The sequence below is a fragment of the Harpia harpyja genome, chromosome Z, assembly GCF_026419915.1.
Source record: "Harpia harpyja isolate bHarHar1 chromosome Z, bHarHar1 primary haplotype, whole genome shotgun sequence".
Classification (NCBI taxonomy): domain Eukaryota; kingdom Metazoa; phylum Chordata; class Aves; order Accipitriformes; family Accipitridae; genus Harpia; species Harpia harpyja.
Genome location: NC_068969.1, coordinates 85,428,833 through 85,445,000, shown reverse-complemented (window position 1 = coordinate 85,445,000; position 16,168 = coordinate 85,428,833). Strand labels below are relative to the sequence as shown.

Genomic DNA, 16,168 nt, shown 5'->3' with positions numbered 1-16,168 from the left:
ACTAATAACTTGTTTGGTTACTGGTTTTTAAAATCTTGTGATCTGCCTGTATTCTGTTCTGGAGGGATATGGATCTAGAGTCTGTCAGAGAACTTCCTTGTCCAGATATTGTACCTATGCTTGTGTTCCATTATGATTTCATCACGCTAAAGAATACAAAGAGTGAATAAGAGCAATTATTTTTATCTTTTTTTTTAATTGATGAGTGAATTCTTCTTCTTGAAGTGAGTGAATGATCTGCCATTTGCATCTGTTTATTTTTAACAGCAAGCTATGAAGTCCAAACTATTGAGAAATAAAAACATGGATCTTGGAGAACAGATTGTCAATGCTAGGACTTTTAATGAAACTGTGTAAATTAAAGTGCTTCTAGTGGCAAACAAGAAACATGTTTGTGAAGTCTCAATCTGTTTCTATTTGGGCTTTGCTTTCATTGAGGACCTTGTTAGAGAGTCAAGGAGGAAAAGCATTAATAAAGGTGACCTAGGGTTTCTTGGGTATTTCTCTCCAAGCAAGATTAAAGTTATTTCCCATTTAGTAAAGTAAACCTTTATTACAGTTAGTTTTTGCATGAGACTGATAGGTGTTGCTGTTTGGTTTCTATTAGGATCTTTGCTAAAAATGCCAGCTGCAGTAAGGAACAGAGAGTTAGGAGAACATTCAGGAGCACCAAGGTGAAAACAGTATGAACAAGGTGTCTTTATGACTGTACAGTGTATATGCAAAACCCTTGTTTAAAATGTGGAGATCATAGAATCATAGAATTGTTTAGGTTGGAAAAGATCTTTAAGATCTTCGAGTCCAACTGTCAACCCAACACCACCATGCCCACTAAACCATGTCCTGAAGTGCCTCATCTATGTGTTTTTGGATACCTCCGGGGATGGTGACACCACCACTTCCCTGGGCAGCCTGTTCAATGCCTGACAACCCTTTCAGTAAAGAAATTTTTCCTAATATCCAATCTAAACCTCCCCTGGCACAACTTGAGGCCATTTCCTCTTGTGCTATCATAGTATAGTCAAGCCTGCATTTCAGAAACAGTGTTCTGTAGGCAAGTGAGAAGGAGCCACTAAACCTTGTGGATGTGCAGCCTTTGGTTAAAGATGTTTGGACGTGGCTACTTGCCTTTTTATTCTCTTACTATAATGGATTGTCTGAGTGGAGCTTCATTGTGCAGGGCCAGGAATATCATTTTGGACCCTGAACAGTTCCTGATACATCACTCAAAAAATGTCACTGATAGCAGCAGAACTGTGCTATGTGCAAGATGGACATGCGATGTTCTAGTAGGATGATCTCCAGACGAAGTATTTTTTGACAGAGCAGCCTGTATGGGAGCTGCAACAAGTACGGTTGAAACTAGAGTTGGTTGAGGAGGAATTGTATCTCCTGGAGTTGCAAACACTTTAAGACAGCACATATTAAACATTCCAATTCATATAAAGAAAGTAACCTTCTTTGTGTGGTCAGCTACTAAATTCCCTTTTATTTAGCTTTTGTCTCTGTTGCAGTTGAGACAACTATACTTCTTGGGAAACAGTTCCAGTACACAGTTATTGTGCCTGCTGCTCTGAATGTGGTTCATAAATGAATTTAAAGATCCCAAAATCCTGAAGCATTCTCTTCAGATACCAGATATTCCAGGTGTAGGCTACAGTTTTCCATGTGGAATAAAAAATAATCATTCAGGTTCTCTTTCAGCTTTGAAAGTGTAAGCAAACTGAGCGCACTCCGTGAACGGCTGAAATCCATGAGCTGAGTGTCTAATGTGCAGTAAAGATCATTGAGATTTTCTTGACCTGAGTTGGTCCCATTGGCCCAAAACTCACTGTTACATACTTGAAAGCTGATTTTGAATTTTCAGTTAGGCCTTTCATTACTAGGTGCTGATTGGAGATGTGTCTGAATGCTTCTGTAAAATCATTAAGTGGAATTCACAACTCCAACAGCTTTCTCAGAGGCAGAAAAAGTTAGGTTTGTACATAAATCTTGAGATGGAGAATACTAGAAATTTTAAAAGTCCACTTTGCTTGCTTTCAGTGAGTGCTGAGCTGCAAGTCACGGTTTCTTGATTTCTTCAGACTAACTTACTCCCTGGGTAGCTCTCACAAACAAATCTTAACCAGGTTTTTTCTACTCAACTTGAACTTGAAGCTCTTTACCCTTACGCATTTTCTGTTAAAGAAATTTGTAGGGTGCATGTAATACCTGTGCAGAATAAAAGATTGATGTCACTTAACTTTTCATCATACTGCGTTAATTAAAGAGCTCTTCTGCATTCATTATGGTTTCTTTCATCTTTATTGCTAGATGTAGGCACTGCTCTAATTCTTGGAAAAGAAAGCCTCAGAAGATGCTCAAAGGCACACTTCCGTAACTGATTAAAGATCTTGATTGTCAAGTGGAATGGCTGGATTAAGGTGACCCAGGAACTTACTGTCCTGGATCACACTCTAAGATAAAAACAGTAGGTAATGTGTTCTTAAAAGAGCAATTATGTGCTTTCTTGGGAGGTCTCTGTACATGCTGTCTAACCCATGACGAGCTGTGCTTCTGCTGGGACTTGTAGACAATTTAATGTGATAGTAATCGGTGAATTACTTGTCGGGCATATATATTTTTTTTTTTCCAAGTAATGTATCATACGGTACTCCGCATGATCATCATGTTCATCGAAGTGCAGCTTTTACATGCTTTTAAAGTCATTTGTGGCTTGATGTTACAAGACAATTCTTCTAACAGTGATAGTAGGTAGGTTTCAATTCCAGTATTGCTTTGCTACAGCTACTTCTGTGTAGTAGTGTAAGCATAGTGTTGTCTTACCTTGAAGTATTTATAACAACCTTCTCTAGAAGTATTTTGAAATTGATAGTGTCTATAACATGTGATCTATGAAAAACATGTGAAAGATGTAATCTGTTTCTCTACTTACGGCTATTTAGTGTAGTGAAAGAGTGTTAGATACACTAAATCTAGCTGCTCTTTAGTATCACTTAATTCAGAATATGCTAATGAAGCCTTAAAGGCTTTTGAAGCATGACAGTTATTAAGAAGAAGAAAAACTGAAAGTGAAATCTACTGCTAAGGAAACAAATGCATCCTTTTTTTAATGACAGTAGGATCAGTAGAGCTAGCAAAATTTCATAAATGAAATTGCCTGTTCAGTTATTTTTGCTTTAGTACATATTCTAATCACCCATTAAGAAATCATAACTGACTTGAATGAGATACAGCTTGATTATCTGGTACTTGCTTGATTACATTTGTTTCTGGCTTGCATGTATGAACTTGTGAATGACAAGTGTCCTTAAATGCTTAGTGAATGATTAAGTAAACATGTAATGTTTCTTCCTTTTCTTCTAATACACTGTCCAAGCAAACATCTTTTCAGGGAATCTTCTTAGCATCTTCATGCAGCAGAATGGGATGAAATTGTTTATATATTTATATAAGTAACTGTTGTTAGAACTGAGCATACCATAAGGCTGACTGGCAGACTGGTCAGCACATGTGCCCACAAATTGCCAGACTGTTTTGGATGAAATTTTCAACCTTTCTAGGTTGAATATTTAACTTGTCTATGAGGTTATTTGGGACTCAATTCAGTAATGCTGTCATGAATTTTGATGACATAGTAAGGCAGGAAATAAGAGGTGTGGGGGGGGTGTTTGCAGGTGGTTTTGGTTTTTTTGTGGGGTTGGTTTTTTGTGGTTCTTTTGGGTAGGAAATACTGTATTCCAGGTTGGATTTAAAATGCTGGTTGTCTCTAGAAAGGAAGGTATCAAGCTTTTTCTCCTAGTGCTTGTTAATATCCAGACATAGTGGTAGGTCCTGAGTTTTCTGCATCTGATACTGCTTTAATAATATAATTTGAAAAGTCATCTTACAGTCCCTGGCCAACTTGGAACAGAGTAGGAGATGTAACACTGTCTGGAGGGACAGGTACGCTGTAAAGTGATGTGCTGCATTACTGTTCTCTTACTCTAGTAGTCTGTGATGTTATAGCCTTACTGGCCAAGATCCCCTTGTTATGTTAACATCAGTATAGTGTCAGTAATTCAAGAAACAACATCTTACAGTTCTTCTCTCCTTCTGTTGTGGAATGGAGTTCTTTAAACACTGCTTGTTTTCCAACTTTGTTACTCCAAGGATTTCAATTCAGTGGTGCAATAGTGCTGAGTATAGGTATACTTGTAGATACACACATTAGTTCTTGCAAGTCAAATAGCCTGTGAACTTGAGTTTTTGTGTTTCTCTACTTTGTTCCTAGAAGAAGGCAGGGTTGCAGTCATGGACTTGGTCTAAATTTATATGGTTGCTAATACTCTGGGAATGTATTTTTTGCTCAAATTATAAACAGGTGCTCTTTCTCTATCACATTGCCAAACACTGCATCTTGCCTCATTTGAAGTGTGTTTATAGTAATCTTCTCTCTGTTACTGTGCTTTCAGACTTAAGCATGACATCACTAGTCACAGAATAGTAATAAAATATTCCTGCGAAGAATACTGATTATAAAAACAAAGCAAAAATCCCACAGCCACTTGGGCAGAGAACAGAATGCTAATTCATTATAAATTAGTACTGTAAAGTAGACAACTTTGCAGTCACCAGTTTATTCTGTTGACCGTTTAGTTCATGTTCATCAAAATTGACTTCTTTGATTCCTATGCATGAGTAGGTAGTCTGTGCATGGGCGTGGGCATGTGCGTCATTAGAGAAGGCTTCTTCTTACTCAAGGCCTAGCCTAGGTATGTCTTGCTTTCTGAACATGTTAAATATAACTATTCCTGGAGAGGTGACCTTTTTTAAGTCTTTTTTTTTTTTTTTCTTCTTTCTCATGCTAATAGGGAGGATTCAGTTGTGGATTGAAGATATAACTTACGCTGCGGTCATAACTGATGAATAGATCACAAAGACTAGATAGAATACATTTTTTAGTTGAGTGTTACCACTGGTTGCCTGGTTATGGTAGATCATTCAGGCTGTTCAGATTTAGGTCTTCACTGAATTGGCTTTAAACTCCAGTACCTCAAAATATTTTTCTGTCAGCCTGCACGTGTTGCAGGGAACCATCTGGAGACGTGAGCCGAGTAACAACCGGACACCGATATGGTTAAAGTTGTTCTCCCTTTATTGCCCAAATAGCGTGCTTATATACCTTGTCAAGCTAAACATCAGCTATCCACGTGCCATAAGCTAAAATATAATTGGTTATACTAACTCTCTACATGCGCATAAACATAGGACACAACTGGTTATACTAACTCTGTACACGCGCATAAACATAGGACACAATTGGTTATACTAACTAAAACATGCGAAACTTGTCTCAGTCTAGTTGGTCAAGATAAACTGCCGAATTAAGGTTCTTTGTGCCAAGTTCCCTTTATCTTGGAGTGTGCACCTGTGTTCTTCTAATGGGCATATTTCTTTTTTTTGTCGTCTTGTTTATTCTGTTCAAGGCCTTCTAAAGGCGTCTGGAATGCTTTTGCAACCGTTAGCTAAATATGTGTCCGCAACATGCATGTAGCGTGTCCTGAGAGAAAAGGATCAATGACAGTATTTCTTTGCTCTCACCTGTGTGTTGCCTACATACCTTCAGTCTACCAGGAGCAAGATTATCCTTTTCTCTCCACCACATTAGCTTTCAGAAGATTTCAGTATACCATAGGATTCTAGAAATGGCACACTGGAACCTCTGCCACAGCTTGTCCAGTCCAATTGGAACAGAAAAATGAGGCAGAAGTTATGTTGTCTTCAATAACATCCAATTTATTCCTTATTTCAGAAGTGATCTATTTTGCAGATGTAGTGCTGATTTTTTTTTTTTTTTTAAGCATTTTGTAACAAAAAAAATCACTTGGTGGGGGATTGAATCTTCAAAGTGGGCCTGGAGTAGTGCTCAGAAGCAGTAGCAGCTCCAGAAATGTGGATCTTCTCCCTGCCACCATGCCAGCCCCTTTCAAATGTATTATTGCAAGGCGATTATTTGTCTTTTGGGGGGTTTATTTGTGCTTTGAAGCTAAGAATAGCTGTTTTTAAACTTCTTTAATCTTAACAGTGAAAATACAAACTTCTTGTGGCATGAGAAGCCCCCAAAACTGGATTGTCATAGGACTGCAAGAACACTTCTTTCCCCTTCATTAAAGAGCTGTCAAAAGCATAGGAACATATGACATGGTGGGACAGGAAAGGTTACTTAAACTTACTGGTGTGTTTTGAACTGGTTTGAAAACAGTCAGCTACACCAGTTGTTCCCATAGCTATTGACCAGACAGCTGGGTCGGTTTCAATTACATTGAAATGAACTATGACTACTCCTGTTTATGTATCCCAGCTGTGGGGTACAGTAGTTATCAGCAATATGGAGAGTAGTTTCTTTTTACAGATCATACATTCATGGAAGAACTGATTCATTTCTTAAGTGTCAGCTTATGTCTCTAACTGTCCTCTGCCCTTTAGAGTTGTTTTGAAAAAGCAGAGGGGTTGAAGGAAGGCACATGCATTCCATTTTTGTCTATCCTGAGATCATTTGAATGTCACAGATATGTTAGTGAGAAGCTGGAGAATTCCCTCCCATTTCTTTTTCTGTTCCTTCCTGCTCCCTACTTTTTCTTGTATTGATACCACCCATAAGCTCATGAAAACAGATCTGTTTGAAAAGATTCCTGAAACAGTGATGTTGAAAATAGCACCTGTTCTGGAAAGAGGTCACATAATTTTTTGTTGCAAAAGTAGTTTGGAAGCAGGTGGGAGTTTTTTTAGTCATGCGTGTTTTTCTCCCACTGCAACGTGAAGTGAAACGTAACAAATCAAATTCTAGTTTTGATGTCCCAAAGCAATGTATTATATTTCTAGGTAAATTAAATCTCTGCTTCAAAGATGCTGTAGGTTGTTAAGAGTGTTTAACTGAGCAAAGCAGCAGTGGTCACTAGTTCCTGGTTTTCTTCTCTCCTAGCATACAACTTGGCATTTTTTGGTGTGAGTTTCTTAGCTTAATTGTAGGTAGGTGAGATGATCGGGTAAAATAAAGATAATAAAAGGTACCTTAAAGCTGTGCAGAATGGGGCCCAAAACAATGTTTCATAACTGTGTGCTATATGTGATTAAAAAGTCTACTCCTATTTATATTCTGGTGTTCTGCAGGATCTCATTGCATCTGGAATATAGTGGGGCCTGTTGTACAAAGTTATTTGAGAGTGTGCTACACAGTGCATTTTTCTTCAGTTTTATAATAGCTTTTAAACTGACCAGTTAAAAGACTTACTTTCAGTGAATAACCTTGTTTTGATCTTGGGGTGGGGTCGGGGAATGGGGAACCTGGCTAAATCTGGAATAAAAATGTTTTTGAATGATCTCAATTTAGAAGATTTCCTTTCATAAACTTGAAGGCCTAGTATGTATTTTTGGTGTTGCTTCCCTCTAAGTGTAGTTGCTCTTGCACAATACTTTCAGGTCTTAGAATTTTGAAAAGTAAATGGAGTTGTATGTATATGAGGTTTTTTATATCTAGATGTTTTATTTAGGAAATAGTTTGTAAAATATTAGGGAAGTATCAGGTACTGCCTTCCTTTCTAGAAAAGACTGAGAAAGAGCGAATTGTGAAATTATGTAGCTGAAATGTACACAACACAATGATTGTTTATTTAAAAATTCTCACATGTATTTATAGTTACTGTGTACATCGTATAAGTGGCAACATAGATCCTACCTGGTTTTTGACTAGAAAATCACCACATTATCTTGGATGTTGATGCATAATTAAAAGGTCTGAAGTCTGTAAAGGTCTGTTTCTAATTTTTCTGATTTTTTTTTTTTTTTTTCATTGGATGAAATCATGGCTGCAGGTAACTTGGTGAGAGTTTGTTTTTGCATATACTTGAGTGGTAGGTTTTTATTTACCTGAAACAGATGGCTTGCCTCTTCTGGTCTGTACTGTTAGTAAAACGAAGATTTGGAAACTACTGATGTACCTCAAGGTAGAATTTTACAAGTATACCTTTCTTTTGACAGCTAGAAGATGGACATACTTTATTTGACTACAATGTTGGACTAAATGACATAGTTCAGCTTTTGATACGTTCTGAATCTGAAGCTCCTACTGCTGCTTCTGTGACAGATCAGGATGGAGAAGTCAATCCCTGTGCTCTTTCCAACTGCAAGAACAAAGTCAAAAAAACAAATAGTGGATCACCCAGTCAGCCATCTACATCATCTCGCTCATTTCTCATTGATCCTGGCATTGGATTGTACAAGGTATGTACAAACTTCAAAAGCTGGAAACTTGCTTCACACTTGTGGATTTAATTTTATTGTTAAAAAAATTTATTGTATAAAATTACGTATCGTCATTGCTTTTTTTCATGATTTGATGCAAGTCAAATTGACTTCATTTAAGCTGACTCTTGCAGAGTCATGAAAGTGTCTCTGTACCAAGCTCACTGGTGTTGCAGGTTTCAGGAGAGTCCAAAACATGTTCTCCAAAAAGTTTAGAGTACCTGTGAAACAGAAATACTTCTTGTGAACAGAAGCAGCTAATAAAAAAAATCTGTGGAGAAGTGTAGCTTTTCCCTGACTTATTTTTTTTCAAGCTTGGCAAATATTTTTTTTAACACTAAGGTGTCAGTGCTGCATTAGAACTAGATAAACTATGGAAATACACAATTTCTTTAAATTGTATGTGATGTAATGATTGCTGTTTTATTACAGGGTTTTTAGGAATCACCTATATCATATTCTTTGTTAGTTTTGTACCTCATTGATTTTTCGATATTGTCATGTAGGGTTACATCAGACTACCAGAATTTTAATTTAGACAGAAAATGGGCAGTTTCCAGATTGCTAGCTCATTGGATATTTAGTAGGATGTGTATATATAGGGAATGGTAGCATTTTACCTCCTGTTTGGGTGTTTCTCTTACATAAGAAATATCCATAGCAGTAATCCTTTAGCTGGAAAATGTCCAAAATTACAGAGAAGGAAAAGGAGGTTGAGGCTACCATACATATACAGGTTGATTTCAGTTAGAGGAACACTGTTATTTAGACCTGTCATCCTGATGGGAAACTGTCTTAGTTTCTTAATGTTTTAGGTATTAAGGACAAGTGGTAAGTTACTTCTCTACATTGCTGTAGCATTCTGTGCAGTGAGCTTTACTCATTCTCTGGTGAATCAGGGAGTCAAAAAGTCGGTAGCCTGAATATGGAGACACAGGTTTTTGTGTGCTTCCTTCTTTTACTTCTATCTCCATTTATTACAGTGGGAAAAACCCCAGTTCTTCAGTTTTGATGCTTTACAATTAATTAATGAGCGTAAAAGGTATACGAGAAAAGATGGGGAGAATACTGGGGAGATGAGAGGCCACAGATGAGTTGATCAAATGCTAAAAATTATATCAGATAGTCTCTTTGCTGTTTTGTTTGGGTTTAAAACAGAAAATAGTACAGGGAATGGTGATGTTGGCAAATGTACTTGAGGAAACCCATTCTGTTGAGTCGGCTGGAATTTTTGTGATCTCTAATACTAGGGACCTAACACTTTCTTCTTCATTACCTGTGAATTGATTACTTTTTCAGCCAACCATATGTTTTTAATATATAGAGAGAAAAATAAGGGTACAGTCATTGCATTGTTTGCTATTTGTAGATGACAGTAGGAACATATAGAGAATTTCTACTTACAGAATCAGGAAACTTTTAAAAATATATTTTTAGCCAATAGTGTAATTCAAAGGTAGTAAACTTGTTTAATAAAAGTCAGTTTAAAAAGCCAGAAACTAAGTTATGTTAGATGGCTAGATAGGTGGATGTATTTAATTATTGTGCAATTGCTTGTTTGTCAAACAATAAGGAATTGTCTGGTTACAGGAAGGAATAGTTTGTTACAATTTTTTCTCTCTGAGGAAAGTCCTGTGCCTCACTGGATCTGCATACAGAGCTAGACTCAGCAAGATACCTGTTACTTACTCCATGTTATGAGTAGTCTCAGCCTCTGTGCCCTCCTTCTCTTTCTGATTTCAACTACCAAAAGAAAAGGTAGCCAGTGTGGAACCTGCAATTTTAAGGAAAAAAAAAAAAAAAAAAAAAAAAAAGGTGGTAGAGTTGATATTGGAAATAATAGTTAATAATCATTAAAGTATTGTTAGATGGTTAAAATAGTGGTTTAAACAGAGTTCCTCTGTGTGGTCATTGTATATTATGTAAATCAGAATGCTTTAGCTTGTTTTATATTCTGCTTGTACCTGACATTTGATATTTACATGGGCTCTGAAGGACTAGTAGTGGGTGGAATTATGCTCAACTCCTGTTCCTTGTTACTAACACTGAGAATTGTAAGTGGTGTCTTGTTTAAGAACTGGGGTTCCATCCCAAAATGGACTCAGCATGTGTGAAGGACATCACCTTGGCTAAGCAGAGTACCCATGGCTGATCTCCAATGCCAAAAGGAGGAATAAAAGACAGGTTACAAGAGAGGAGTTGCAGTAATACTGGTTGGCCATGCAGCAATGATGTTAGAAAAACGAAAGCTCATTTAGAAGCACATGCATGTTTCCCATTCTGATTCTCACACAGACTTCATAACTTTTCATCCAGAAATCTCTGGCTGTAGTAAAAACATCTCAGCTGAGAACTCTTAACTAGCTGGGAATAAAAACCACACAAATTGAGTCTGTAATTAGTGAAATCAGTATTTGTTTAATACTGTTCACAAAGAGCTACTAATAACCCAGTTCTTAAACCAGACAGCAGTAACATAAAACAGTTGTCTGATGTTCCTCAGTGGTCTGTGGTAATAATTATTTGCCCTTACTGTTTGCAAGGGTGGGAAGTCTGTTGTGTAAGTATGCATATCAAATTATGGAAGGATGCATTGGAGACAAACGATTAAGGGAGTTTGCACTGACTTTTTGTAGATTTTTAAAATTTTTTTTTTTCTGGATCCGATGATGATTTCTGATTTGGCTTACATGGCTTCTCTGGCACTTTCATAACTGGTCGCAAGAAGTAGCAGCAGATGGGGGAATCCTTAGTAATGCATGTCTCAGCTGTGTTTTTGAGAGGAGGAAGTAAAGAAGCACTTTGAGCTACAACTAATTCAAACATGTAAGGTTGTAGGGATGCCTTCATGAGGATTTCTTCTAGAAGTTCCAGAACTCACTGTTCATGTTTAAAATAGATTGATAGATTTGAAATGAGGCTGTCCTTGTCTGATTTGTTTATTATGTGGCTGAAATTTTCATCCTGGTAAAAAAACTGTACTTTGAATACTGTAGGCTTTAAGAATAATAATAAAAAAACCCATATTGGTATTTTACATGGGAGGAAGAATAAAGGATTGAGTTTTGGAGGCCATTTTAAGATGGTGAATGGAAAGAATAACATGCGAAGTGTTGCTTTCTTGGGATAAACTTATTAGCTCAAACCGCTGTCAATTGCATTTTCAGATACCTAAGGACTCCTTCACTCTAAATACTAAATGTTATTGAGTGCGTTTTTTGGCTTGCTCCTGTGAAAATACAGTAAGATCGTTCAGTTTATAGAAACTAGCCTTTGGGGTTAGTAAGAGTAAGTATCTTGTCTGCCACTGTGTTGGTACTTGACAAAGGCTGTAGCTTAAACCGTATATATATGTATGTATTTCATATTGTTTATTATAGATGTTTTCTATGGTATGGCTGTGCAGTAGTTCTGTTGTAATAATTTTTTTATACTTGGTTTACTGTTGATGGAAGTTTTCTTTAAATCTTTTTTTTTTCAGTATTCTCAGTATTATTAAAGGAACATCTGCTTAATTAGCCGAAGACTTGAGAAAATGAAACATGATTTAGAATAGTAAAATGGTTTGGTTGCTTAATACCAGTATTACTGTGAGTAGAAATTCTGGGACATAGTTCCATTTCTTACAGTCATAAGATTTTGGCTGGCAGCCTTGTTAGACTTGTTTCCTCTCTCTCCTTGAGTCTTGAAGGGTTAAAAAAAATCTTGCAGGCCAAAAAGATAGAAGGTTAAATAATAATTCCAAGTTGGAGGCTCAGGAAAGTCTTTAAACCCCTTGGTTGTGAGCTAGTATTTTAATACTGTGTATGCTTATTTTAGCCTTGAAGAACAACTGGTAAAGCAAGAGGAAAGGATAATAAAAAAAAGATTAAGCTAACTTTCAGGTTTGAAGGGGGGGGAAAGAAGAAATCTAGCCTTGCTTTTTGAAATTACATAGAGATTATATTCATACTACATTTTAATGAGGGATGAGTAATAAAATACTGAAAGCGCAACATATTAATGACTGCATGTTACTTGAACTTGCTTAAGCTCAACTAGTTACTAGAGTTGATTGTTTTACTGAAAGTTAAGCAGTAGCATAGTAAATTGTCTTATTTATTTTTTTCTTAATTGGGATTAGATAAAAATAAGCATAAATTCATTACTGAATTTTCCTTCTAGATAAATGAATTGGTGGATGCCCGTGATGTCAGCATTGGAGCCTGGTTTGAAGCTCATATAGAAAATGTTACCCGAGCAACAAAAGGACATAGGAATGGTAAAGCTCAAGGAAAGAGTGGTAACACTTACAAAAGGACTAATGGAAATTTAAGTCAAGATCATTCTAGAGAAAATGCAAATAAGTTGGACAGTACACCATCTACATCTTATTCAGACTGTATGGACACTGATGAAGAAGCTATTTATCATATCAAGTACGATGAGTAAGTGCTCCTGATACTATTTTGAGGACATCACATGTTGTTATTTGGTTTGTATAAACCAAGAATTTCTTGAAGAAGCTTGGAATCAAAGAAAGCAAGTTCAATATTGCAACCAAGAAAAAAATTATTAAAAAATTTATAACACTTTTCAGTTGGATATAGTGAATCCATTGGGAGTAATGATATTTTTCATGCCTAAATACTTGTCAAGTATTAATTTTTGTCTTCATGAAACTTAAAATCCATCCTTATATAAGAAAAAGAAACTATATAACTGAATTTTTCCAGTGGGTTTTTCCAAGTAAAGTATTGTTTTAATTTTTTTTTTTTTAACTATTCTCTGTATATTCAATTCCTCTCAGTGGAGCTGAAGGAGAACTCTCATGAGAGTAAATTTTGTTACTTGATCTGGATCAATTTTATTCCGAATAGAACAATTGTGCACAAACTTGCAGGTCTGCACTTATGGTAAAGGTTTGTTATAGAGAACTTTGTGACTGAGGGCATGAAATGGATTGTGAACTGGAGAGGGGACATTAAGGGTGGGTTGTGGGTTTTTTTCTGTTTGTTTGTTTCTGTAGTAAAAACAAATTCCAGAGCCTGCAATGTGTGGCTGGGAAGCCCTGAGTTTGGAAGGATTTCTTATTAATGAACAGGTTTTACACCACTTCATTTGCTTGAGAAATTGGTCCAGATTTTTTTTTTTTTTTAAATAACATCTGTTAAAGCATTAAGTTAAGCTTCTAAACAAATAAAAATTTGAGTTGAGGAGTCTTAATTTTTGGCACTGAGGTTAGTAAAAATACTGTAGTTCGTGCAACGTAAGATTAAGGTAGAAGGCTGTCATGTATATTCAGTATTAACTAAATGTGGATTTTCAAAATATGTTTTTAGAGCAGCTATATCAACTTTAGTTATTTTAATACGTAGCTGTGAATCTGACTTAGTGCACTTTTTTGTTGCTCTTACTAGTAGCAGATACAATTTAATGCACTTTTTTTAGCTATGTTAAGTTCAGATTCTGTATCTGCAACTGTGTAAGTTTTCTACTTAAAATGTCAGAGAATTACAAAGGTGGAAATAGAAATGTAAATATTTCATTGGATATAGTGAGAAATACATGAAAATAACTTAGTCAACCAGTATGATCAAAATGAAAATACTTTCTTCTGAATTTACATGTTTATTGTGGTGATTTCAAAGACCTGGCTTTAAGATTACCTAATTTTACAATACTGTGGATACATGTAAGTTAGCCATGGGCAACCATTTCTGAGAAAGTGTTTGTAACTGTTGCAGTGAAATTATGTTCCTTTTCTGTAGATATTGTTGGTTTTCATGAGTTAAAAGTACAAAAGTAGAAAATGTTTCACAACAGGTCTGATTTTTCTTTGGCATATTCAAACTTAAAAAAGAAGATTGGTGTCTATTTATGTGTACTTCAGGATCTACCTGTCACCTTTCAGCAAGTGGAGACAGTCTTTTTACTGTAAGATTGTATATAGCAGTTGTGTATTCCTAGCCAACAAAATTAGGTAAGGCACAGAAACACAATGTCGCAAGCTAGTCGTTGAAGTCAGTTATTTAACAGATCGGTCTAAGGTATTGGAAGTTTGAGCTTTTGGAAAGAAAAAACTGTTGGAACGCTTTCTGGAAAGTGAGACTTGTACATTTATCAGTGATTGGGTTTTTGATGAATGTACTGGTACATATCTTTCAAGGTCTCACTTTTTTTCTTTTAGTGTTACCTAACGTGCATATTCATATGGTAGCTATGTGGGCACTCATACCACTTTGTTTTCATACATTAGTGTTTACCTCTGATGTCTGTAGACCACACATGTATCCTGCCACCTATATGCTTGATGTGTATAAATAGGGAGGTCATGGTGTGCTTTGCCACACATTCGTTCTCTGCTACAGAAATTGTTTCATCTACTTTATCTCTTCACTCCTGTTCTTCAAGGTTCATATTTTACTGCTAGTACTATCTTCTTCTGCAGTTAACTGTTCCTGGGTGTTTTGCTCTTCATGTTTGGACTGTGCATATTGCTGTCAGATGTACTTAGCATTCTCTAGTCTGTCCTTGCTGTGTTGTTTTGGAGAAGCTCCTTTCCCTTTTATCTCTTAGAGAAGATGATTCTCTTGGGTGGCATAATTTCAGCTCCACCTTGCCTACAACAGGTACATTCTTAAAAGATGAGAAAGCACTTATTGTTATCTGAAACAGAATAAAATGGCTTACAAATGGATGACATGAGTGTGGTGCCTGTAAAGCCATCAAAATTACTGGAATACATTGGAAGGAATATGTGTCAGAGGTGGACACAGGTCCACAACTTCTCAAATTGTCACTGATGCTCAGTTTCCAGACTGGTTCTCCCTCTGTGCCTGTTATATCCTTCCAGTTTGGAGAAAAACTCACCAAAAAGAAGGTTACGGTTGAGGGATATGTCACCTGTAGTGCATTGACTTGGTCTACTCCAGCCCCTTCACTCTGATCTGAGGCTTCATTGTGATGAATAGTAAATAAACTTTACTGTACCATGTGTTGTGGCAGACTTAGTCCTGTGGGGCCTTAGCCCCCCAGGTGCGTGCCCCCCCCCCCCCAAAAAAGAAAAGAAGAACAACAACAAAACAACTTCAAGCAACATCCTCCCCCTCCTCCCCCTCCCCCAATGGCTGCAACCAGTAACACTAATAGTGATTTTTATGTAGGAGATACTGGAAATCTTTGCAACCCCATCTCAGGACCGGGTTTTCCATCATCATAGGCCCAGTTCTTGCAACAAAGTCCTCTAGGGCAGGCCTGTCTCACCTCAGTTGTCTCCAAAATACACAGATCCACGTCTTTACTCAGATGAAGGCCTGAAACTGTTCTTTGCTTTGTTTGCTTAGCTGTCCCATGGGTATTCACACTGTATTCGTTGATTCAGGACTGAGTTCTGTGTTGTTTGACACCATCTATCTCAGAACTGCGTAGCTGGGAATTTTATCAAAAAATGAAACTTCACCTCAGTAATTTTCTCATTGACTGTGCTTGTCAGGGAAGTTCACCTTTAGCCTTAATTGCCTGACTAATTTATACTGGAGCACACTTCTCTCTACTTTGAAGATTTTTGGGGGTGGTAAGAAAATCTGTCAAAGAGCATGAAGAACTAGTTAAGAATTCTCATCCAAAATGTGTCCAGAAATTGTGGTGTGTTTACCCTTCCTCCACCAGTTTCAGTGAGGGATAATGCTGCCCTAGCCAGTGGTTCTATGTAGTCCTGTGGCTCTGCATCGAGGAGGCTGCGTCTGTACTGACTTGCTTGTATGTTCCACACCTGATTCTTTGAAAGTAGTTAGAACAGCATCAACAGATCTGATGTTCATCTGGCTTTGGTTTTCTAGCTGGAAACATTTGACAGTCCCATCAAGTGGAGAATCCAATCAATCATTAATTCTTCTTTCTCAAC

The 16,168-nt window shown here is 36.9% G+C and overlaps 1 protein-coding gene across 2 annotated transcripts in view; it reads left to right on the top strand.

Moving 5' to 3' along the window:
* The window catches only part of UHRF2 (ubiquitin like with PHD and ring finger domains 2), a 93,630-nt gene that overhangs the window by 7,885 nt on the left and 69,577 nt on the right, over window positions 1–16,168 (top strand). For both annotated transcript variants that reach the window (XM_052778879.1, XM_052778878.1), the window contains exons 2-3: window positions 8,020–8,262; window positions 12,448–12,710. In XM_052778879.1, the coding sequence (XP_052634839.1) occupies window positions 8,020–8,262; window positions 12,448–12,710 (506 nt within the window). The remainder of the gene's footprint in view (window positions 1–8,019; window positions 8,263–12,447; window positions 12,711–16,168) is intronic.